Genomic DNA, 26,588 nt, shown 5'->3' with positions numbered 1-26,588 from the left:
CGCACGCCCACCTCCCACAACACCCATGAGGCGCACAACCCAAGTCCCTTCGCTCCCACACAACTTCATGCACAATACCCCTTCATTATACATCCATCTGCAGCACAACAGGCTGGACTCACACGGTTGCCTATGGGAGCGGGTGTGGTCCATGCTATGGAGGATGATGACAACCCACTCTGCGATGAGCAGTTAGCTCCAAATCGTTAGGCAATGTCTGACTCATGGCCACAGTTACACCCTCCACCTGGGTGGTCCCTGTATGAGTGCTGGACCATCACATAGCCCTGTCAAATCGCTGGGGGCGGGGTGGTGTGGACGTCCTGGGGGGGGGGGGGGGGGGGGGGGGCACATTACACACACCAGGGCGGCTCAACATTCCTTCACCCCTCGACTACAGTGGCACTCAGTCCCCTACCCAACCCCGCAAGCATCGGACATATCACAGAGTCAGCTTGCATTGGTGTAACAGTGAGTTTAATTAGAAAGGTTATATACACGTGCCCTAGCCCCTATAACTAAACTGTGCCCTGGACCCATGTCAACTTACTAGGTGTCTAACTTCCTTGCCTTGCGGGCCCTACCACTACATCTCTGTGCTTCTCCAGACAGCAGGAGTGGAGGCGGACTGCTGAGACTTCTGCCCTGCTGACTTGGCTCCCCGTCAGCGCTCGTTTCCTGGGGCGGCCCAGTTTGGATGCGCCAGGCTGCTCCTCAGGCGTACTTGATGGTGTGGTGCCACCCTGTTGTGCCTGCTGCCACCAGATGCACCAAGGACGGAACGGGGGGAGTCAGAGATGCTGTGGTGTTCCGGGACCTGCCCTGCAGGAGTCACCGGCACGGGCCCCAGCCCTTGCCCTTCCCTCGTGGTGCCCAGTGGCCCCCGTGCCTCTCTATGGGATGGGGGTGCGAGCGGACTCAAGCCCCGAGGCACCACCAACACCTGGCGCTGCCAGTCCTGGAGACCCTCTGTGGTATTGACCAGGGTCCTTACGTCAGCAGCGATGGAGCTCAGGGAGTGGGCCATCCCTGTCTGGGACGCGTCACCGCCCTCTGGGCTTGTGCGACGCCATCCAGCATCTGGGCCAGGCTATCAGTGATGGCCTGCTGAGACTCGGCCAGACTGCAGAGTGTTCCTGAAATGTCCAGCTGGCTCTGGCACATGGCTGCCTGTGAGAGGGCAGCCCTGTCCTGGGCCACGGATGAATCGTGCACATGAAGCCCCATACCTTGCATAACCTCACCCGTGGCCAACACCGTTGCCCCCATTACCTCCACCGCGGACGCTACCCGTGCGGTGTCGGCCTGGGTGGCAGCCATGACCGCCACACTCCCTGCTCCTGGACGCAGATGGACCCCTCCACCTGAGGCTGCAGCTGCTGGAAGCTGGTCGTCATCACATTGCCTAGTCCCTGGGTGTCTGACTGCATTGGGTCTAGGGGTGAGTCTGGTAAGTCCAGGAACCGGGAACAGTCTGGGCGGCAGCTGGTTGCTGGGGCTGGGCTGCCCTCCGACTGTCCGGCCCCTCGGCTGCTCCTACCTCCACAACCAGTACGGCTGTGTGGTGCGCACCTGTCGGTGTCCAAGTAGTCTCATCACTAAAGTGCCCAACTGAGTGAGAGGCTCTGTGATAGTGAAGGGTGTAGGAGACAAGCAGTGCCGAGAAGTCAAGGTCGTCGTCGGAGCCCAGGTCCAGGGTCTCCTGCGTCGACCCCTGGCCTGATAATCCTTGAGTCGCACCCGTCTGAGTGTCTGTCCGGTCTGTCAGTCCTCTGGGTTACCATGCTCTGTGTGTCAGTCCTCTGTGAATCAGTGTCCTGGGTGTCGGTCCTCTGTGCCTCAGTGTCCTCGGTATCGTGTGTATCTGGGTCCTAGTTGTTCGTGTTCTGACTTTCGGTGTCCTGGGTGTCCGTTCTCTGGGTTTCAGTGTCCGAGGTCTCTGTGTCAGTGGAAGGGCTTCCATGGTGTCTGGCCTCCCCACCAAGTCCTGCGTCCCTGGGGGCCACAGGGCCTGGCACTGGTCCTGGGCATGCCAGATGGGCCGAGACCACCGGCGGCTGGTCCTGTAAGACACAAGACAGCACGTATCATTACACAGGCGAATGGTGGTGAGGGGGTGCAGTGGGCATGGGGTGAGGGGGGTGCAGTGGGCCATGGAGTGAGGGGGGTGCAGTGGGGAATGGGGTGAGGGAGATGCATGGGCCATGGGGTGAGGGGGTTGCAGTGGGTCATGGCGTGAGGGGGGGTGCAGTGGGCATGGGGTGAGGGGGGGTGCAGTGGGCTATGGGTTGAGGGGGTGCAGTGGGGCATGGGCTGGGGTGGTGGAGTCAGGCGGCGGGAGTCTTACTTGCTGGTTCGCCTCCGACCTGACAGCCGGCAACATTCCAGTCCTCCGCTCCGCCTACGAGGTCCAATGCCCTCTGCTCATGGAAGGTGAGCGGGTGCAGTACGGGTGTGCCATCTCTGGTTCTCTCCCGCTTCCTGTGATTTTGCAGTCTTATCCTGGGGGGGTGGGGGGGGAGAACATCAGTGTTGGGCGGTCCGATGCAGGCAGATGTTGGGTAAATGATGGCATGGCATCACAGGGCACCCAACCAAAGCACCTGACATGGGTGGGTGCAGCCCATGTGGGTCAGGTAGGGGGTTGCTCCGTCCCCCTGGGGGGGCGCCTTTCACATGTGTGGGTGGTATGCGGGGGTGGTGCCAGGGGCACGTTACTGTGTTCTCACCCTGGCTGCCCTCGTATGGTTGTGCATCTTCTTGCGGCACTGTTCGCCGGTACGTGGGGGTATGCCCCACAGCGCTGACGGCATTGCTCATCTCCCTCCACAAACGGCGGACAGTGCTGCGCGGGTGTTGGTGTCCATGTCTGGGGCACAGGACTGCCCTCCTCTCCTCCACCACATCTAACAGCATGTCTAGGTCGTGGTCGCTGATCCTCAGGGCGGCACAGCAGGCGGCAGTCATCTTGCAGGTCTCGGGACTGAGCGCGGCTCGCGCACCTTAAGTGATGCAACATCATTGACGCGTCGTGCCTATCCGACGCCGGTGTGGGGCCGCTACCGCACCCTTTTCGTGGCACCCGTGCCAGCCCCTTTTGCGAGCCTACAGACGGCTGCCCGTTCTCACTGTCGTAAAACGCTCCGGTTTTTACGATGGCCACAACACTTAGCCGCTGGATCGGAGAATCCCGCCCAAGCTTTATTCTACGAATTTAGTTAACATTTTTATAAACACACACAGTAAGAATTTTTATCAACTACAAACATAAAGACCCTACACTGCTGCAGTAATCTATGTATAACCCTTAATAGATTTCCCCATAACTGTTCCAATTCGATAACAAAATCTAAGTAAAACCAGAAACCCCTTTTCAAAGGTGTGGCCCAGCACACGCCACTCTTACTGGTATAAGACTTGGTAGTGATACTCTGTTGCCCTGTTCAAACAGCAGGTTTGAATTCCTTCCTGAAAGCTTTTATCTCTTTTAAATTATCAAGTTGTCTGGAAACAGCTTTTAAAATGAAGATAGAGAGACACTCTTTTCGACCTGTGCAGTTTAAAACCAGTCCAAACTCAAAGCGAACGTAAAACCTCCAGAGCCACAAACCAGCTCCAAACTCAAAAGAAAAGCAAAAACTAACTCCCAGAGCCACAGCCCAGCTCCACCCACACAATGACATCACTGAAGCCACGTGATAAGACAAAAATATTTCTTAAAGGGACACCCCCATGACAAAAGCTTGACAAAATTGAGGGCACCGAAGGTATCCTGTGGTGCAATGGCTATCCTGATTAGATAATTGTTCACTGTGTATCACACTTGCAAATGGGCCAAGGACTACCACCTGAAAATTACCACCTGGAAAGGCAAGGTATCTCAAAAATTTGACAACCTACCACACAATTGAGAAAGTTTGTCTATGGATTTCAGTGCCAGTGTGATGGCAAGCATGTGGACCCTACTGCCCAGCAATTGACTGATTGTATCAAACAGCATGTTCCTTTGGTGTTTGTAATAGGCAGAGGGCAGACCATGCTCGATCAGCCCACACTTGCATAACCCAACACAAACATTCTGGCGTAGATTGGGCAGCACTTACTGAACAATCCTGAGTGCACTAATGTTCAAATCTTACACCCTTTTTAAATTATCCAGACTTAAGGAACCTATTGTTCCTCATTACTTTCTCCAAGGCAATGCCATGGCCAATAAGGATCTCACATGCCAACCAATCAATACCCTTTTCTCTTATACTATAACTTTTTGTGATAATTTGAAATTTGTCATTCTTGTGTTTTTCCTGATGAGTGAAAGATGAAAAGCTTCGGCAACATGTCTCTCTTTTCAACATTAGTCATTGAATCATAGAAGATCATAGAATCCCTACACTGCAGAAGGAGGCCACTCAGTCTATCAGGTCTGCAGCAACCCTCTGAAAGAGCATCCTACCTAGGCCCACTCCCACACTCTATCCCCGTAACCCAGAACCCCACTTAATCGGCACACCTTTGGACACTAAGGGCAATTTAGCATGGCCAATCCACCTAAACTGCACATCTTTGGACTATGGAAGGAAACCGGAGGAAACCCACACAGACACGGGGAGAAAATGCAAGCTTTACACAGTCACTCGCCCAAGGTCGAAATCCGTGTCCCTGGTGCTGTGAGGCAGCAGTGCTAAACACTGTGCCACCATGCCGCCCACTGTTACATTAATATGATGTGAAAAGGAGGGTCAGAGAATATAAATAAGAAACCTGGGGCTGGATTCTCCGCCCCGCCGTGCCACATTTCTGTTTCACCCCGCCGGCGGGATGCTCCATTACGCCGTCTGGTCAATGGGGTTTCCCATTGTGGGGCAGCCGCACGCTGTCAGGAAAACCCAAGATGCCATCAAAACGGAGCATCCCACCGGCGGAAATTCCAGCCCCAGGTATTTGTTCTGATATCTCGTGTTACATGGGGCCAGTTTCAGTCGCCCAGATTTTAAAGTATATGTTGGGTGCAGGTAATGATGCCGAAGTTGATGCTTTGCACAATACTTTATTGAACTACTTTGACATCACAGGTTCCACTTGACCATGTAACACCAATGTTCAAATGGTGGTTACTTGGGCAAAGGCTGGAGAGTTCACCAATGTTATGCAAATTTGCTGAGATCAAAACATCCATGGATTCAGCATGTCTATGGTGGGAGGATATCCTCCCATTCCAGAAAATATATCCCTATTCTCGAATCCATCAGCAGATATCTTCCCTTCTCTTAGACTCTTCTCTCCCATCAGGCACTTTCAACTCTATCCCACGTTACGTGACCAACAATGGGTTCAATCGATCACTACCAGAAGGGGTCCAATTATTATTGCTTTGCACTTCAATTCTGCAGCAGTAAAGAACCTTCAATTCCATCTTATTTGTTCCTTTATCCAGGCACTAAGAGAACTCCATGGTTTGATCGTGATGACCCATCAGGAACTGGGGATTTTGAGGATCTTGAGAATCTTCGGAAAGAATATCCTACTCAGATCTGCAGTAACCCAATTGGCTGTGAAGTAGAGACAGTGTCTGGACAGCTACCCTCAAGCACTGGAGACATTGTTACTGAGTAAATAGCTATTCCTGTCATCGTAGTTTGATTTCATTTTAAAGAGCATGAATTGTTTTCCCAATCACATTATCACTCCTTTCCGATTTGTATTAATAGGTGCAGTACTTTGACTGGATTTGTCTGCATGAATGAGGAGCAAACAACTAAGCTCTGTAACGATTACAGAATTCGATTTATTTGCCCTTAAACTTTATGTAAGTATTGGATATTTGGAAAAGTTGATTTCTGGGGCGGGATTCTCTGACCCCCCCCCCCTCCGGGTCGGAGAATCGCCGGGGGGGAGCGTGAATCCCGTCGTCCACCAAATTCTCTGGCACTGGAGATTCGGCGGGGGCGGGTATCGCGTCGGTCGGTGGCCGCTCGCAGCGGGCCCCCCCCCCCCCCCGGCGATTCTCCAACCCGCGATGGGCCGAAGTCCCGTTGGTTCTTTGCCAGTCCCGCCGGCGTAGATTAGACTAGGTCCCTTACCGGCGGGACCTGGTGGCGCGGGCGGGCTCTGGGGGGGGGGGGGCGCGGGGATATGGCCGCGGGGGGTGCCTGGCCCGCGATCGGGGCCCACTGATCCGCGGGCGGGCCTGTGCCGTGTGAGAATTCTTTTCCTATGCGCAGCCGTGTCAGCCTCCGCGATGGCCAACGTGTTGGTGAACACTCCCCCCCCCCCCCCCCCCCCCGCGCATGCGCCGGGGTTGTCGTCAGCCGCCGCTGACGCTCCCACACACTCGCGCAGGCCGGCGGAGTGCCTTCGGCCCTGGCTGGCGTGGCGCCTTAGTTCTATGCCAGCCAGCGGGACGCAAACCACTCCGGCACCGGCCTAGCCCCTGGAGATGCGGAGGATTCCACACCTTTGGGGCGGGCCGACGCCGCAGTGGTTCACGCCACTCCGTCCTGCCTGGACCTCCCGCCCCGTCGGGTACGGGAGAATCCCGCCCATAGAGTGTTACTTCCCACTTTGAAAATAATAACTAGGATTTCTCGCGTACTCCTATCAGTGGATCTGGGCAGGAGAGACCTGAAAAATGCTTGAGTGCATCCTCCATCATGTCCCTCTCCCTCACCCATTTCTGGGATCCAGGTTCCCATGGCACTGAATGCAGCTGACAGAATATTTACAGTGCAGAAGGAGGCCATTCGGCCCATCGGGTTTGCACTGGCTCACTGAAAGAGCATTCTACCTCATCCCATTCCCCTACCTTATCCCTGTAACCTTGCACATTATTTATCTTTAAATAGGAATCTCATTCCCTTTTGAATACCTCGATCGAACCTGTCTCCACCACCCTCTCAGGAAGGTCGTTCCAGACTCCAACCACCCTCTGGGTGAAAAACATTTCCTCAGATCACTTTTACTCCTTTTTCCAATAATTTTGTGCCCTCAAACACTTGATGCTGTCTTGAGAGGGAACAGTTTCTCATTATTTACCCTGTCATTACTCCTCAGGATCTTCAATTACTCTCTCAAATCTTCCTGAGCCTTCCTTTCACCAAGGAAAACAGACCCAACCTTTCCAATTTCATTCTTGTGTATTTCCTCTGTGCTCTCTCCAATGCCTCACATCCTTCCTCAAGTATGCTGCCCAGAACTGGACACTGTCTCCAGATGAGACCTAACTATGCAAGTTTAACATGACCTCCTTCTGCCCTCAATGCCTATGATATTGTGGGCGCGATTCTCTGGCCTCGTTATGCTCTCGCTCAAGCGTAATGAGGCCGGTGAATAGTGGGAGATGCCAAAAACGAGATCCGTGCCAGATGTCAAACAGTTTGTGATGCAACTGGCCATTCCCGGAGGCGAGATCAGAAGTAATTATCACCACTTCAGCCTCATTTCCATCAATTAACGAGAGCGACTCCATATCTAACAGCCTCCCATCATTCAGCGGCCTTCCCAGCATTTGTTCACGCTTGCGCCAATTAGTACTCCTTTTTAAAAACGTGAACCTGGCGGAAGGGCTTCTGTGGGGAGCTGAGGAGGTGATTAGCCATCTTTTCTCACAGGCGAAGAGCCCAAGGACGCTGGGCTTGCCCTCCCAGTGCTTGGTGGGGTGGCAGGCCCTGCTGGGGGGGGGGGGGGGGGGGGGGGTCTGCGCTGGGGAGATGGGCAAAGGGTACGGGGGTCAGCCCGCATTGCAGAAGAAAGTGACAGAGGCATCTAGCGAAGAGGATAAATAGGGTGGTCAGTAGGACTTTAAACTTCTGAGTTGGGGGGAAGGGAAAGTGAAAGCGACAGGGAGCATGGAGTTAAATGGCAAGATACGCAGGAGGATAACATGTAGGCAGGTTGATTTAAGCTTGAGGCAGACTAGGAATTCAACAAAAAGGAAGGATAACTTTGGGCATCTTAGGACTTCCAATATCTGTAATGATAAGAAAGTTAGCATTAAGGCACTTTACCTGAATGCTCGTAGCATTTGTAACAAAGTAGACGAACTAATGGCACAGATCATCGTGAATGATTATGATGTGGTAGGCATCACAGAGACATGACTGCAGGGGGTTCAGGACTGGCAGTTAAACATCCAAGGATATACAACCTATCGAAAAGACAGGGAGGTGGGCCGAGGGGTTGCCTTGTTAGTTAAGAACAAAATTAAATCTATGGCACTAAACGACATAGGGTCGGATGATGTGGAGTCTGTGTGGGTAGAATTGAGGAACCACAAAGGCAAAAAAACCATAATGGGAGTTATGTACAGACCTCCTAACAGTGGTTAGGACCAGGGGCGCAACATGTACCGGGAAATAGAAAAGGCATGTCAGAAAGGCAAGGTCACGGTGATCATGGGGGACTTTAATATGCAGGTGGATTGGGTAAATAACGTAGCCAGTGGATCCAAAGAAAAGGAATTCATGGAATGCTTACAAGATGGCTTTTTGGAACAGCTTGTCATGGAGCCCACAAGGGAGCAGGCTATTCTGGACCTAGTGCTATGTAATGAACCAGGCTTTATAAAAAATCTTAAAGTAAGGGAACACTTAGGAAGCAGCGATCATAATATGGTTGAGTTCAGTCTGCAGTTTGAAAGAGAGAAGGCAAAATCGGATGTAATGGTGTTACAGTTAAATAAAGGTAATTACGAGGGCATGAGAGAGGAACTGGCGAAAATCGACTGGAAGCAGACCCTAGTGGGGAAGACAGCAGAGCAAAAATGGCAGGAGTTTGTATGCATAATTGAGGACACTGTACAGAGGTTCATCCCCAAGAAAAGAAAGATTATCCGGGGAGGGATTAGACAGCCATGGCTGACAAAGGAGGTCAGGAAATGTATCAAAGAAAAAGAGAGATCCTATAAAGTGGCCAAAAGCACTGGGAAATCAGAAGATTGGGAAGGCTACAAAAACAAACAGAGGTTAACAAAGAGACAAATAAGGAAGGAGAGGATCAAATGTGAAGGCAGGCTAGCCAGTAATATAAGAAATGATAGTAAAAGTTTCTTTCAATACATAAGTAAACAAACGACAGGCCAAAGTAGACATTGGGCCAATTCAAACTGATTCCGGAAGGCTAGTGATGGGAGACGAGGAAATGGCTGGAGAACTTAATAAGTACTTTGCGTCTGTCTTCACAGTGGAAGACATGAGTAATATCCCAAAAATTATAGAGGGTCAGGGGGCTGAGTTGAGTATGGTTGCCATTACAAAAGAGATGGTGCTAAAAAAGCTAAAAGGTCTTAAAATTGACAAATCTCCTGGCCCCGATGGGCTACACCCTAGAGTTCTGAGGGAGGTGGCTGAAGAAATAGCGGAAGCGTTGGTTGAGATCTTTCAAAAATCACTGGAGTCAGGGAAAGTCCCGGACGATTGGAAGATCGCTGTTGTAACCCCCTTGTTCAAGAAAGGATCAAGACAAAAGATGGAAAATTATAGGCCAATTAGCCTAACCTCGGTTGTTGGTAAAATTCTAGAATCGATCGTTAAGGATGATATTTCTAAATTCTTGGAAGAGCAGGGTCGGATTAGAACAAGTCAACATGGATTTAGTAAGGGGAGGTCGTGCCTGACGAACCTGTTAGAATTCTTTGATGAGGTGACAAGTAGGTTAGACCAGGGAAACCCAGTGGATGTGGTCTATCTGGATTTCCAAAATGCCTTTGATAAGGTGCCACACAGGAGGCTGCTGAGTAAGGTGAGGGCCCATGGTGTTCGAGGTGAGCTACTGGCATGGGTTGAGGATTGGCTGTCTGACAGAAGGCAGAGAGTTGGGATAAAAGGTTCTTTTTCGGAATGGCAGCCGGTGACCAGCGGTGTCCCACAGGGTTCAGTGTTGGGGCCGCAGCTGTTCACCATATATATTAATGATCTGGATGAAGGGACTGGGGGCATTCTAGCGAAGTTTGCCGATGATACAAAGTTAGGTGGTCAGGCAGGTAGTGCTGAGGAAGTGGGGAGGCTGCAGAAGGATCTAGACAGTTTGGGAGAGTGGTGCAGGAAATGGCTGATGCAATTCAACGTGAGAAAATGTGAGGTCTTGCACTTTGGAAAAAAGAATCCAAGCATAGACTACTTTCTAAACGGTGAGAAAATTCATAATGCCAAAGTACAAAGGGATCTGGGAGTGCTAGTCGAGGATTCCCTAAAGGTAAACATGCAGGTTGAATCTGTGATTAAGAAAGCGAATGCAATGTTGTCATTTATCTCAAGAGGGTTGGAATATAAAAGCAGCGATGTGCTACTGAGCCTTTATAAGGCTCTGGTTAGGCCCCATTTGGAGTACTGTGTCCAGTTTTGGGCCCCCCATCTCAGGAAGGACATACTGGCACTGGAGCGTGTCCAGCGGAGATTCACACGGATGATCCCTGGAATGGCAGGTCTAACATATGATGAACGGCTGAGGATCCTGGGATTGTATTCATTGGAGTTTAGAAGGTTAAGGGGCGATCTAATAGAAACTTACAAGATAATACATGGCTTAGAAAGGGTGGACGCAAAGAAACTGTTTCCGTTAGGCGAGGAGACGAGGACCCGTGGGCACAGCCTTAGAATTAGAGGGGGTAAATTCAGAACAGAAATGCGGAGACATTTCTTCAGCCAGAGAGTGGTGGGCCTGTGGAATTCATTGCCGCGGAGTGCAGTGGAGGCCGGGACGCTAAATGGCTTCAAGGCAGAGATAGATAAATTCTTGATGTCGCGAGGAATTAAGGGCTACGGGGAGAATGCTGGTAGGTGGAGTTGAAATGCCCATCAGCCATGATTGAATGGCGGTGTGGACTCGATGGGTCGAATGGCCTTACTTCCACTCCTATGTCTTATGGTCTTATGATGGTTTTGCAAAAAGGTGTTTCATGTGTTGTACAAACCCTACTCCCAATGGTGTCGCCCTCCACCTCCTACCTGTCCGCCCCACCCCGGCTTTGGTGTCCTCAGTGGTCCTCGATGTGCTTGGCCCTTCAACTCTACCACTGCTTCTTGGTGTTTCCCAGCATGCACATCAGAGGTGAAGGCAGCCTACCTCATCCCATGGCCTTCGATGCCCCTGGCAGGGGTCCTCTGAGAGCTCCAGCTCACTTGTCGGCGAAACATTTAGAGCCATGCTGGTCTGTCCTGTCTGCTGACTGCTAGATGCGACCTCATCAGATGGGTGGAACCCGGGGCAACTGGTGCCTAACATCACCACTCCATGGAACAAGTCTGGCTTGGCACCCGGCATCCCCTCTTTCCGATCGGTGCCCTTATTATGTTGCTGGGGTCCACCTTGGGACAGAGGGGCACTGATTCGAGCCCCGGCTGCCCCGATATCATCTGCCTCTGCCAGCCCTGGAGGTTTCCCCATGGTCTGCATCCCTCAGCGACTGGCCATCACCGACAGCGCGACGCCTTTGGACACCTTCACTCATGGTGCCGATGTCGTGCACCAGGCTCTCCACTGCAGTCACCACCCTAGGAGCGCCATGCATTGCCGGTGACATCTCCTGCGCCCATAGCCTCTGGAACTCCTCCAGTCGGCTATGGGTCTGCTGGAGTGAAGCTGACATCTCCCCCTGAACACCCAGGTTGCTCCCTATCATCTCCATCGGCTCCGGATAACTCTGTACCACAGGCTCAGCATCAGGCTGGGACCCACCCGGGTCCTGGGATCCAGCAGACCTCCAACTGCTCTTTAGCCTGGCGGTTCTTGCCTCCACCAGATGTGCATCATCAGCAGTGTAATGCTCACCAGATTGTGCCTCAGATGCCTGTCCACTAACATGTCCCACCGAGGTGTGTGTATCTGCGTTGGTGGGGGGTGGGGATGACAGCTGTGCCATGACCACAATCTCCATGAGGTGTTCTCGGAGTCAGGAGAGAGTGTCGCCCGGGATGAGCCAGCTCCGTCTGCTGGAGGACCTGCAGGAGAATGGACATGTGGTTAGTGGGAGTGATGGGTCAGTTAGTAAGGCAATAACAACTCATGTTTGACAGGTCCTCCCGGTGGAGTCCGGTGGTTCCTCACCTCTGCGGCATCGGCCAGCCTCTGCATGGGTGACTGATCAGTCCTCGGCCACCCCAGTCATCTCCAGGCCTGCTCCTCGAAGGAGGTGAGCATTCTTATGCCTGGCACCCCTCCGCCGGTCTGGACACTCTCCAGGCGATTATGGGAGAGCTTTTCCTAAGGAGACACAGAAAGGGCATCGTTAGCCGCAGCGTGGTTCACAGTGGCGGGAGAGGGGGTATGAAGGTGGGGCTGGGGGGGGGGGGGGGGGGGGGGGGGGGGGTGGAGGGCTTGAGAAGGAAGGGAGAGGGAGGGCTGGGGGTAGCATAGGGAGTTGGGAAGGTGGGTGCTTCCTTGGGTGGGGGGGTTGATGAGGGGCTGGTGCATACTCACTTGTGCTGCCCAGTGTACATGGTTGACCTTCTTCCTGCACTGCAGACCAGTCCTCCTGGTCGTACTTCTTGAGCTGACAGCTGCCGCCACCTCATCCCAGGCAGCACTGGCTGCCTTGTGGCTCACCCACTGGGGCGCTCGGGGGGAACAGCTCTCCTGGTCTCCACCTCGTCCAGGAGCCGCCCCAGGTCAACAGCCTGAATCTTGGGGCCGGTCTCCTCGACATCATTGTTGTGGACTTGTCTGACCAAATGCAGCTTAAGTGCTGCTCGAACTTGTTAGCGGGAGGCTAGCGAGTGTTGTCCCAGCGAATCAGCTGACGAGCCTTCATTTGCGGTGAGAAGCTCATGAGGCCTCGTTAAGTGGGCCAATTAGTGTTGAATTACGATGCCACCATTGGTGCGCCTAGCGCCGGGAAGCTTGTGGTAATTCCCACTCGCTACCACACCTCAAGATTTTTCTGAGGTTTGCTCCATATGTGTTTCAACTGTTCTTACCCTGCCATTTTCAATTATTTATGTACACCTACACTGAGGTCCCACTGTTCCTGCACCATCTTTCGAGTTTCTCCCTTTGCTTTATTTTGTATCTCTACATTCATCCTACCAAAATGAATTACCTCACAATTCTGTGCATCGAACTTCATCTGACACTTTAGAAGGGGCTGTGAACTAGGGGCTGTTCACAGTAATTTCATTGCAGTGTGAATGTAAGCCTACTTGTGACAATAATAATGATTATATAAGTCACCCCCAGCCTTCTGTTTCAAGGAAAATAACCCCAACCTATCCAATCTCTTCTCATAGCTACACTTTTCTAGCCCTGGCAACATTCTTGTAAACCTCTTCTGCACTCTCTCCAGAGCAATAACTTCCTTCCTGTGGTGACCAGAACTGCACACAATATTCCGGTTGTGGCCTCACCAGTATTGTATACAATTCTGACATTATTTTATACAATTCTTACTTTTATGTTCTAAACCTCTGCCGATGAAGGAGAGTATTCCATAAGCTTTCTTTACAATCTTGTCGACTTGAACTGCTGCCTTTAGGGACCTGTGTACTTGTATGCCAAGATCTCTCATTCACCGACCCCTATTCGTATCTTCCTATTTATTGTGTATTTCCTATTGTTTGACCTCCCTAATTGCATGACCTCACACGTCTCTGTGTTAAATTCCATCTGCCATTTTATCAGCCACTCTACCTATATCATTTTGGAGATTATAGCTACTCTCTACACTGTCTACCTCTCAGCCAATCTTTGTGTTGTCTGCAAATTTCCCAACCATGCCCCCCAGGTTCATGTCCAAATGGTTAATATATAACATAGTAAGGGTCCCAACACCGAGCCCTTGGAACACGACTTGAAGCAACTTTCCATTTGCAAGGGCAGCCATCAATTATTGTCCTTTGCTTCCTGTTACTAAGTTAATTTTTTATTGAGTTTGGCACATTTCCCTGTATCCCCTGGGCTTTTACTTTTTTGACCAATCTGCCATGTGGGACGTTGTTAAGTGCTTTGCTAAAATCCACTGCACTACCTTCATCAACCCTTCTTGTCACTTCCTCAAAGAATTCAATCAAATTTGTGAGGCAAGACTTTCCTTTAACAAATCCATGCTGACTACCCCTGACTAGTCCAAGCCTTTCTATGTGACGGTGTCCTATTTCCGGGACTGATTCTACAAATTTGCCCACTGCCAACATAAGACTCACTGACCTATAATTGTTTGGCATTTCCTTCCATCCCTTTTTAAACAATGGGACCACATTTGCATTTCTCCAGTCCTCTAGTACCTCCCCTGTATCTAGTCAGGATTGTAAAATCATCCTCAGAGCATCTACTATCTCCCCCCTGACCTTATCATAGAATTTACAGTGCAGAAGGAGGCCATTCGGCCCATCTAATCTGCACCGCCTCTTGGAAAGAGCACACTACCCAAGGTCAACACCTCCCCCTATCCCAATAACCCAGTAATCCCACCCAACACTACGGGCAATTTTGGACACTAAGGGCAATTTATCATGGCCAATCCACCTAACCTGCACATCTTTGGACTGTGGGAGGAAACCGGAGCACCCGGAGGAAACCCACGCACACACGGGGAGGATGTGCAGACTCCGCACAGACAGTGACCCAAGCCGGAATTGAACCTGGGACCCTGGAGCTGTGAAGCCATTGTGCTATCCACAATGCTACCGTGCTGACCTCATTCAGTAGCCTCAGAAAAAAATCCATCTGGCCTGAGTTACATATCAACTTTCAATGATTCCAAACCTTCGAATACTTCCTCGCTCTTTATGAATATTCCATCCAATATCTCACAGTGTCAGCCCAATCCACCAATGTCGATATTCTTTTGAAGTTCAAGACTATCCTAATTACAGTTGACAATCTCCATATCATCTGCAAATTTCGAAATCATGCCTTGAACACCACAATCTAGGTCATTAATATATATCAGGAAGAGCAAGGGTCCCAACACTGAGCCCTGCGGAACTTCACTAACAAACCTTTGTCAAATCCGATCTTCTCCAGTTGGAGAAATTCCGACAGGTCTGCCAGCCAGTCTGCAGATGTGGGTGGTGCTGCTGATTGCCAGCCGATTAAGGAAGCAAAAGTCAGGGCTTCAGCCTGCTTTCCCATATGTAGTTTTGGCTGGTCCGAAACCTCAAAGACTGCCATTCTCGGGCACAGCTCCAGCCTCATCTCCACAACCTTGGACATTGCCTCGAAGACAGCTGTCCAGAACCCGACAAGTCTGAGGCAGACCCAGAACATGTGGCCATGGTTCGCCAGGCCTATTTGGATCCGTTCACATTTATCATCCACGTCCAGGAAGAACCTGTTCATTCGGATTCTGGTTAGGTGAGCTCATTGCACCACTTTAAACTGCATGAGGCTTAGCCTTGTGCAGGAGAAGGTGAAGTTGGCTCTACTTCATTCCAGAGTCCCCAAACCGCTTCTGTCCCGAGTTCATCCTCCCATTTGGGCCTAGCTCCGTCCAATGTGTTCTTGCTCTTTCCAGCAGTCGTATGTAGATGTCCCCACAGTTCCCCCTCTCCTTCCTGTCCGTGCCCAGTAGTTCCTCCAGTAAAGTGTCTCTCAGGGCCCTAGGATATTGGATTGTCTCCTTGCGGAGAAAGTGTTTGATTTGTAGGTGTTGGAGCTCCTGTCCCTCCAGTCCTTCTATTAGTTCGTCTAGGATTGCAGATCTGTCCCCCATGTAAAAGTCCCTGACCGTTGGGTCCCCCCGTCCTGTCTCCACTTTTTAAAAGTGGCATCCAGCGTGTCTGGCAGGAATTTGTGGTGACCACTGATGGGGGCATGGTGGACATCTTGGTTAAGCCAAAGTGTTGCCTCATCTGGCTCCATGTTTTCAATGTGACTACCACCACTGGGCGGGGCGTGTATTTTGCCGGTGGGGGATCGGATCACTGCCGTGGCGAGGGCTCGGAGGGTCATTCTCTTGTAGGCGTACTCCTCCCCCATCACACATTCCGTGCTCGATTTTACTATCCATTCCCTCACTCTCCCAACTGTGGCTGCCAGTGGTAGTATTGTAGGTTCGGAAGAGCCAGGCCGCCCATGTTTTTCCTCCTTTGCAGTGTAGATTTGGGGATCCTTGCGTTTTCTCCCCACACACAAATGCCAAGCATCCTTTTGTCTGTCCCTGGGAAAAAGGCCTTGGGGATGAAGATCAGTATGGTCAGGTTCCATTTATGGATTTGTGTCCAGTCATGGGTTATCTGGATCCCCAGGTAGCAGAATTCATTTTGGACTAGTTTGAATGATAGCCCCCCCCCCCCCCCCCCCCACCCTCCCCCCCCCCCCCCCCAGAGCTGTCCCTCCCACATTCGGGTTCACCGGGAACGCCTCGCTCTTACCCAGGTTGGGTTTGTAGCCCGAGAAGGCCCCAAACTCTTCCAGCAGCTTCATGATTACTTTCAGGCCGTTCTGTAGGTCCGAGATGTAAAGGAGCAGGTCATCTGCATAGACTGAGACTCTGCTCTCTGCCTCCTCTTCGGATATCCTTCCACTCTTTCATGTCTCAGATCGGTCACCAGGGGTTTGATTGCCAGTGCGAACAAGAACGGGGACAGTGGGCATCCCAGCCTTGTGCCTCTGTGCAGCAGGAATTATTCAGAGCTGGTGGTGTTGGTCCGAAAGCTCGCCTTGGATTCTCCTTTTCCTTATCTGCCAAAGCAATCTCATGTCCCCTTTTTGCCCTCCTGATTTCTCTCTTAACTCTACTCCGACAACCTCTGTACTCTTCAAGGGATCCAATTGATCCCAGCTGCTTATGAATGCCATATGCCTCCTTCTACTTTTTGACCACGGCCTCAATATTCTGCTTCATCGAGGTTTCCCTACTTCTACCGGCCTTGCCTTTCACTCTAAAAGGAATGTGCTTATCCTGAACCCTGATCAACACACTTTTGAAAGCCTTCCACTTACCAACCATCCCTATTCCTGCCAACAGACTCCCCCAATCAACTTTTGAAAGTTCCTGTCGAATACCATCAAAATTGGCCTTGCCCAAATTTACAAGTTTAACTATTGAGCCAGACCTATCATTCTCCATAGCTATCTTAAAACTAATGGAATTATGGTCACCGGTCCCAAAGTGATCCCTCACTAACACTTCTGTCACCTTCCATTCCATATTTCCCAAAAGGAGGTCAAGGTTTTCCCCCTCTCTAGTCGGGCCACCCACATACAGAATGCAAAATTCCTCCTGAAGACACCCAACAAATTTCTCTCCATCCAAGCCCCAAATGCTATGACTGTCCCAGTGAATGTTGGGAAAGCTAGAGTCCCGAACTATTACCTCCCTTTTTCCCTTGTATCTATCTGTAATCTCCTCAATTTCCCGCTGACTATTTGGTGACCTGTAGGACAATCCTATCAAAGTGATCTCTCCCTTATTTTTCAGTTCCACCCATATAGACTCGGATAGATCCGCTCTCAGTACTGCTGTGATATTCTCCCTAATCAAAATGCGCAACTCCCCCTCCTCTCTTACCTCCTGTTCTTTCTTTCCAGTAGCATCAGTCCCCCAGAACATTGAGTTGCCAGGCCTGCCCTGAGTTCATCTCCCTTTCCCGTCAGGCCTCTTGCATTGAAATAAATGCAGTTTAATCTAGACTTCTCTTGCTCTCTGCCCTGCTTTCTCAGACCATCTATCCGGTCATGTTTTGTACACTCTCCCTGTGTTTTATTTCTCTTAGCCTTACTGGATCCATTCACAGAATTCTCTACAGTCACAGTACTGCGGCGTTTTTTGACTTTGGTTTCTCCCCCTTTCACTTTTCCCCTTACTGGCTTTTGTTTCTGTCCCTACCTTACTTCCCTCCGACTTCCTGCATCGGTTCCCATCCCCCTGCCACTTTAGTTTAAACCCTCCTATAAGCACTAGCAAACATTCCACCTGAGACATTGGTTCCAGTCCTGTCCAGGTGCAGACCATCTGGTTTGTACTGATCCCACCTCCCCCAGATCCAGTTCCAATGTCCCAGGAATTTGAATCCCTCCCTCTTGCACCATCTCTCAAGCCATGCATTCATCTTATTTATCTTCACATTCCTACTCTGAAAGTACTACCTTTGAGGTCCTACTTTTTAGTTTAACTCCTAACTCCCTAAATTCAGTTTGTAGGATCTCATCACTTTTTTTACCTATATTGTTGGTGCCTATATGCACAACGACAGCTGGCTGTTCACTCTCCCCCTCCAGAATGTCCTGCAGTCGCTCCGAGACATCCTTGACCCTTGCTCTAGGAAGGCAACGTACCATCCTGGAGTCTCATTTGCATCCAGAGAAATGCCTGTCTATTCCCCTTACCTTTGAGTACCCTATGCCAGACCTGCTGAGGTTTTCCAGCATTTTCTGTTTGTATTTCTTTAAAAAATTGAATCCTATTAGCTATTTGTAAAAATGTTGAACAAACAAGGTAAACACTCTCCTCCACAACTGTGTCAACAATTCCCACTGAGCTGGCAGCACGGTGGCTCAGTGGGTAGCACTGCAGTCTCACGGCGCCGAGGTCCCAGGTTCGATCCCGGCTCTGGGTCACTGTCCGTGTGGAGTTTACACATTCTTCCCGTGTTTGTGTGGGTTTCGCCCCCACAACCCAAAGATGTGCAGGGTAGGTGGATTGGCAACACTAAATTGCCCCTTAATTGGAAAAAATTAATTGGGTACTCTAAATTAAGAAAAAAACAATTCCCACTGAGCTAAATCCATTTTGGGGGCTTGGAACTCAGCAGTGCAATCTAAATGATGTGACATTGCACAACCAGATAAACAAATCCTATAGAGCTCAATAAAATGGAGTATTTGAAGTTAGCTGACCAACTAGCCGCTGCTTTTTCCCCAAGGCTCAATGTCATTGCAGTCAGAGAAGTCTGGCAGCTGTTCAGTTTCTCCCAAATTCTCCACAGATCTTGGAACTTTAAATCAATATAAAACTCAAAGCACAATGTTCAGGTGATGATTTTAAATCAGATTTTCAATTCTACTGAATATGGAAGAGCACTTTATTCACTGGATGAAGTACTCTAATGCATGTGAACACTTGCACAATTAAATGGTCACTTACCTTTTAAGGACATAACCCTAAGATAAATCACTACTTTGAAAATATACTTAAATCATCATGCCGCATTATGCCATTCCAATTTCAGAGCAGACTTTCCCCAAAGTTCACAGACTGACTTACCTGTGATGATCCCCACTGCCTTCAGGAGCCCATCTGCCTCACACTACAAAATAAATTGCATTTGCAGCAAACATTCAAATGTTGGCGCTGTCAATTTATGTGAGCAACATGTCAAAACCCATGTTTGCTGCCCATGGAAAGTTGATTGTTAGTATGAAACTGTGGTTACCCACGCCTCCAATTTGGGGCTCTGGACGGGATCTGCTCAGGTTTGAGAGGAAGATCTGGCCCTTTAGTTTGAAAGAAGTTTGCTAAGTAAATTTCCATTTAGCCAGCATCCCCTGAAATACATTATTACATCTTTGAAGCAGTAAAGTTTTTTTGCAATTGTGTGAAAATTCACTCATAAAGGAAACATTCAACCCAGTGTACCTAGTTCAGAGTCTTTCATCTCCAACCTTCTGCAAAACTCCCTACAGAATACAAGTTTCGAGATCATTTCACCATGATTTGATGCCCAAAGCATTTGTGAAGTTGCGTTTTTTAAATAACTTCTTGATATATACTGAACTTAACCCAACTTCTATTCATTTCAGCTGCTCATTTCCTGTGTGTAAATATTAAAAGTTAATTATTTGGAAGCCTAACATGTGTAAGCATGTGTGCAGTGCTCTTCCTAGTGGTCAGAATGTGATTTACAACTGGGGACAAGTAATCTGTTTCGTCGGCCTGTGCTTCTCACTCTTCAGCTACCAGCAGGGCACTGTGGCAACTGCGTTATTACTCAAGCATCGACCCTAGATTGTAAAAAGATGGAAAGGTCCGAATCACGTGTTACACTTTTTTTTCCAGGAACAAGCAAGTGGAAAAGCAGTCACAGGACCTGGGTGTGGAGCTAGCCAGACATGCTTTTGGAACTTGGTTGTTGAATTGGCAGAGTTGCTGTACATATCACATTTATCGAATGGATTTGGGTTACAACAATACACAATTACTTGGGGGAAACCTTGGATCTGGGTACAACAATACACAATGACTTGGGGGTAACCTATCACATAGACTTGCAGTCGCTGACTAATCACGTTGAACTGTACAACCTGCATAATTGTATAGAAATTCAATATTCAGTAAAATATATATCATTTTGAAAAATGTTGGTAATTGATAACTATTAGGGAGCAGAACTCTTGGAGCTGAATGCATTTAGTTACTAATTATTATAATTATCAAATTGTTGCATGTGAGAAAAGTCAATAAAATATTAATAAAGTTTGCTATCTAACTATTGTGAGAAAGTAATTCTTAGAATATTCCATGGACCCGATCTCTGTAAATATTCGTATCATTTCCGAACAGAAGCTTTCACAGTCCAGTTATGGAGTAAAGGGGATTAATCATATTCACAACAGCAGGAACATGGAGCGGAATTCTTCGCAAGGCCCGACACCGTCGTGAAACCTGGAGAGGTTCACGACGGCGTCGGAAGCCTCTCCCGGCCCCCTATTCTCCCCTACCCGGGGAGGATAGGCAGGCCGTACCGGGAAACTCGGTGGCCGGGCCTTGTCCCTGGCTTCAAGGCCCGGCGCGCCAAGAATGACGCCGCGGCGGAGCCTAATGACGTCAGCCGCGCATGCGCGGGTTGGACAGCTCAAACCTGCGCATGCGCGGTTGCCGTCTTTCCCCTCAGCCGCCCCGCAAGACGTAGCGGCTTGATCTTGCGGGGCGGCGGAGGGGAAAGAGTGCGTCCCCTTGAGACGCCGGCCAGACGATAGGTGGGCACCGATCGCGGGCCAGTCCCCTCCCGAGCACGGTCGTGGTGCTCGATCCCCGATCCGCCCCCCCTAGGCCTCACACTTACCTGGCGCGCCATGTTCACGACGGCAGCGACCAGGTGCGGTTACCGCCGTCGTGAACAGGTCGGGAACGGCAGGCTGCTTGGCCCATCCGGGCCGGAGAATTGCGGGCCGCCGTGAAAAACGGCGTGCCGCGTTTCTCTGAGCGGCGTGTCGGAAAACCGGACACGCCATTTTGGGGGGGGAGGGTGGGAGAATAGCGGGAGGTCCGCTCCCGCACCTCCCGCTATTCTCCCACCCATCGTGGTTGCGGAGAATCGCGCCCATGGTATAACAGTGCCACCATTCAGTACTGCCACACAATTACTCATTCTTCAACCTTAGACATGACAACAGCTCTCGCCCCCCCCCCCCCCCTCCCCCACCAACAATATTGTTACCCTTGCCCCAGAAAAGCAGCAATGGCAGGAACAATTATTTTAATATACATTCACGGGATGTGGGTTTCGCTGGCGAGTCCAGAACTTATTGGCCATTCCTATTTATGCTCTAGAAGGTGGTGGTGAGTACCTTCTTGAACCACCGCAGAGCCTGCGGTGCAGGTACACCCACAGTTTTGTTCAGGACAGAGTTCCAGGATTTTTGCTTTGACCCAGCGACAGTTAAGGAACAGTGATGCAGTTCCAAGTTACTTTCCCTACAGGAAAACACATAAGTGCTGGTTTTCTCAGGCATCTAATTCCCTTGCTCCTCTAGGTGTAAGGAGTCACATTTTTGGACGGTTCACTTGAAGGAACAGTGAATCTTGTAGGTAACACATGTTGCTGCCACTGTGCGGTGGCGGAGGGAGTGATGTTTGGGTGGCTTTGTCCTGAGTGGTGTTGAGCTTCTTGAGCATCACTGGAGCTGCACTCATAGAGTCGAGGTCATTATGATGTGGAGATGCCGGCGTTGGACTGGGGTGGGCACAGTAAGAGGTCTTGCAACACCAGGTTAAAGTCCAACAGGTTTATTTGGAATCACTAGCTTTTGGGGCACAGCTCCTTCATCAGTTGAGTGACTCACCTGATGAAAGAGCTGCACTCCGAATGCTAGTGATTCCAAATGAACCTGTTGGACATTTAACCTGGTGTTGTAAGACTTCTTACAGAGTCATTATGGCACAGAAAAAGGCCATTTCACCCGTTGAGTCCATGTTGACTCTGCAGAGCATTGCAGTGAGTGTCAAACCCCTGGTCTCTCCCCATGCCTTGAATGTTAAGTTCCATCAAATTTTCTGTCCCAGTTGAGACAGAAAGGAAAATATAAATACATATTTACATCAACTGGGCTACTCTGTAAAACTATCACTTTTATTTTTAACAATGTACGAAGCTACCCTGACGAGCCAGGAATTTCTAAACTTCAGCCAAACCAGCAGAGTCTTGTTATCTTTAAATGGCATTAATGCCCCTTCCTGGAGCTGCACTAAGCTTCTGTGCTTAAAGAAGAATTCTGGACACCAGGGACGCGAGCTGGAATTTGCTGTTCCCCGCCATTAAGACCAATAATACCGAAGAATCCCCCGGGAGGGTGGGGCAAAAATCAGGATTCGCGCTGGGCGACAAACCTGTTGCAAGTCTCTGTGCCCGCTCGCTGGCCATAGCGGGTTTCACGAAGGGTCCAGTCAGCCTTCCCTGAAAGAGCACTCTAGCTAGGTCCACACCCCTGCCCTATCCTCATAACCTCACCTAACCTGCACATCTTTGGACACTAAGGGGCAATTTTAGTGTCACCAATCCATGTAACCAGCACATCTTTTACCTTATCTGATCTTGAGTTTGCTGTGTGTGATATGTGTCGAGGATTGGAACACTCCAAATATAAGTGTGGGGAAAATACACTCAAAGGAGGGAAATCAGAAATACCTTTCTGTTTACAATGGGTAGTGGGCGGAGAAATCAGGGTGGTTTTAAATTAAACGTCCGCTTGTCAGGAAAATACCTTTTAAAATCGTCTCTACTAAGCCTTGTCGGCAGCACATTACGCACTCATCAAGTCAAGGGGAGAGTATGCCATCATACTTTTGACAGGGTTCAGGAGTGAGGGGTTGAGTTCCTCACCTCAGAACACCCAGAGTTGTGGTAGCCACAGTATTTATGTGGCTGGTCCAGTCAAGTTGATACAGGGTTGAGCTGTTAATTGAACATTTTGGGGAAAATGATTGGATTTTTAGAGATGGTCATGTGAGAAAAAAAATCGTATAAGTCAATAAAATATTAATAAAGTTACCACTGAAACCCCAGCAGGACTAGACCATAGATTGAGATATTTAAACACCTCAGAGACTTTTTACCATCACTCAGAGGAGAATGTTGTTTGCGTATCTTCCATTATAGTTTCAGCAATTAGACTACTTAGCCTCTGCTATTTTTCCTCTATTCTTTACCAATGCAACACTAATGCAGTGTTCTTCAAACTTTTTTTCCAGGGACCCATTATTAAGAAACGGCCAACCTTCCCGACCCAACCCGGCTGACCTTCGCGACCCACGCCAGCTGACCTTCGCGACCCACGCCGCCTGACCTTCGCGACCCACACCTGCCGACCTGCGCGACCCACCATTTTCTCTTACCTTGTTTGCTGCTGACAAAAAGGGTCCCTTTGGCCCTAGTACACGTTCCTCCAGTGGAACCTGTTGGATAAAGGTGAAGCCTTCCGGTGTTGGAAAGTATGGAGTCTCCATCTGTCCAAAGTGCTGCATTTTTTTCCTGTAAAATTTTATCAAATAAACCACCCTCCCGAACTTGTAAAAAAATAAAGTAAAATAAAATAAGTAAAATAAATGGAAAAAATGGATATAAACCCCCCCCCCCCCCCCCACCACACCGAACTTGTAAAAAGAAATTAGTGAAAAAAATTAAAATTAAATGAATAAAAACCACTACAGAACTTGTAAAATAAAAAGTTGCAACCATTTTTAAAAATAGCGGCCGCACTGCACATGTGTGCCCGATTATCATGCACAATGTGGCCGAATTTTTTTTTAACATGTTCGCAGAATACACATGCGCGCCGATCATCGAGTGCTCATGCGTAATGCAGCCAATTTTTTTTTAATATGTTCCCGGACGCTTGCAGCCGGCGTTATGAAAAGCCGGCTGCTGCGCGGGGATTTGAGCGTTCGGGAACGCCGCAGACAACGGCTCCGCGACCCTACCGACACCCGCCCATGGGTCGCATCCCTGACTTTGAAGAACACTGCTCTAATGTCACTCCCTTTTTTTGTTTGCATTCCACACATTGTCTAGTTTCACGGGAGCATCTTTCTCTAACTAAACTATAAAAAAAATTGAAAAAGCTTGAAAGTGTAATTGATGACAAATTACTTTCATTGGTTGCTGAATTGATGTCAAGGAGAATACATTGAGGATGTGTATGTTTTGAAAGGCCCTCCTTGGTGCTCTGATCTCCATGAGCCTCTCAACAACACCACCTGTGCGCCATGTTCCAACCATTGGAATGCTTTCCCTTTGACCTCCATTGGTGATGGATTTGCTAAGGCTCTATGGTTCAATCTCAGACAAACTCTAGCTTCATGTTGAGGATAGCTACTCTCCCTGACATACAGCTTTTTCTTCCATGTCCAGATCAAGGGAATGAGGGCTATGTTTCTGACACAACCTGAATTGAACACTTGTGAGCAGAGTGCCACTGGGCCGCTTAAGTGCTTCTCTCGAGAGATGCCTCCAGTTGGTGCTCAGCATGTCAAGAGCACAGAGTCAGCAAGTACCGATCAACAGGAGGTTACCCTGACCTTGCGTGAGGACTCTGGGAAATCCCTCCATCGCCTCTTCCTGCTAATTAACAAAACTAATTTAAGTACTATGACTGACTGATTATAAATTAAAGAATTAATTAGTTGTTACATGAGAATGCTGACACAGAATTATCTTTTAAATCCTTATCCTACATTTTGGGTGTAGTAATCCACGGGAGGCAGGAGTTCTGTCACCACACCAATATTTATTTACAATAACGATATTACAGGAGCAGCTACAAACAGTGCTGCTAGCAGTCCAGTCAACTTAAGACTGGCTCACAAAGCCTACATAGGTGATTATATGGGCCCCCTCAATGAGCTATCATTGAGGGAGCTCATACTCCAATTGGCCAACCAATAAAGCCAATTGGAGTTCATTACACTGGGTAGGACAGAATGATAACGAGCTGACGTGATGAGAAACTGGTTTTCGGTTTCATGTTTCATTGGCGCAGAAGGTGTAAAGGGAACTAAATGGTTAAAAATAAAACTTCATCAGAATCCTGAAGCCCCGCGTGCCAGTTAGTAAAGGTTTCACTGTAATATTAAATGAGACATGAGTACGAATTTGACAATTATGGGTATAATATTGACTGAGGACTCTGTTAAAATTACACCACATCAAACTTCCTCCTTGAAATAGTTTTATTTCCTGCAGAAAGACAACATTAACACGATCTTGAAATTGGTAGCCTAGTTAACAACTCACATTGCTGGGACATTGGATTTCATAGTTCAGTTCGGACACTCTGACCGTAGTTCTTTTGGTAATGGTAGTTTAGCTCATAAAACAAAAAGATTCAGAAACAAAACTTAAAACATTGAACCAAAATGTGACTGAGGGGCGGGATTCTCCAATCCCTCGGCAGAGCATCCATGCCAACGTAAATGCCGTCACGTTTTACGATGGCGTGAACAGCCCGCTCCCACGTCTAATTCTGGCCCCTTCAGGGGGCCAGCACGGCACTGGAGCAGTTTGCGCTGCTCCAGCTGCAGATCCCGGCACAAACTCTGTGCCACGGGATCCGCGCATGCGCAGTTACGCCGGCGCCAATGAGGGCATGTGCAGTGGTACTGGCGCCAACGCGCGCATGCACAGTGGTCTCCTTCAATGCACCGGCCCCGACGCAACATAGCGCAGGGCTACAGGGGTCAACGCATAGGAAAAGAGGCCCCCAGCCACAGAGACTGATTGGTGGGTGCCAATCGTGGGCAAGGCCACACCAGAGGCCCCTCCCACCCCCGGGGTCGTACACCCCCTCCCCTCCCAAAGGCCACCATCCAACCCTTACACGCTGAGGTCCCACCGGCCCAGAGCCGGTTAGACGCCGCCAGCGGGACTCGGCTCTTTTCCTACGGCCGCTCGGCCTATCCAGGCCAGAGAATCGGTGGGACCGCCATGTAGAGCGGACCGCAACCGGCGCCGCGCCAACGACGCCGACGCCAATGGTGCCGATGAGTGCGGAGAATCGCGTGCCAGCATCGGGGCGGCGTGGCCCGTTCGCGGGGATTCTCCGGCCTAGCGCAGGGCTGGGAGAATCCCACCCAGGGAGTCAATAAGGCACCTCAGCCCCTCAATTGGCCTAACTGGCTTGCCGGCAATGGGTCAAGGTTCGGATTAGGGAACTGGCTTCGCCCGGTGGCAAGTGAGGCACACCTGGTTCATGTCAAGCCTGCAATTTACAGTCAGTTTCATCCTTCAATTTCAATCTCCTTACCTCAGCTTTCACGGGTTGTGGATCAAATGAGCTTCTAATCTTGAATAGCCAATGACCCATGATTACATCCCTGATAGCCTGGCCTCCATAACCAGTACATTTCACATACACACAGTACATGCCCTGAGGCTGCACTTTTCAGTCTGAGGGTAGGGTTCATTCTGACTGCACTCATCGTCCCCCAAGTGTGAGGATCATTT

General features: G+C 49.7%; 1 protein-coding gene across 3 annotated transcripts in view; it reads left to right on the top strand.

Moving 5' to 3' along the window:
* The window catches only part of si:dkey-205h13.2, a 367,663-nt gene extending 347,356 nt beyond the window's left edge, over positions 1 to 20,307 (top strand). For all 3 annotated transcript variants that reach the window (XM_038773572.1, XM_038773573.1, XM_038773571.1), the window contains 3 exons: positions 5,435 to 5,609; positions 5,709 to 5,806; positions 19,928 to 20,307. In XM_038773572.1, the coding sequence (XP_038629500.1) occupies positions 5,435 to 5,609; positions 5,709 to 5,799 (266 nt within the window). In that variant the 3' untranslated portion in view covers positions 5,800 to 5,806; positions 19,928 to 20,307. The remainder of the gene's footprint in view (positions 1 to 5,434; positions 5,610 to 5,708; positions 5,807 to 19,927) is intronic.
* Positions 20,308 to 26,588: the final 6,281 nt, after the last annotated feature.

The sequence above is a fragment of the Scyliorhinus canicula genome, chromosome 16 (assembly GCF_902713615.1).
Source record: "Scyliorhinus canicula chromosome 16, sScyCan1.1, whole genome shotgun sequence".
NCBI classification, from domain to species: Eukaryota; Metazoa; Chordata; class Chondrichthyes; order Carcharhiniformes; family Scyliorhinidae; genus Scyliorhinus; species Scyliorhinus canicula.
Note: the sequence above shows the minus strand (reverse complement) of the source record. Positions and strands in the feature narration are given on the sequence as shown.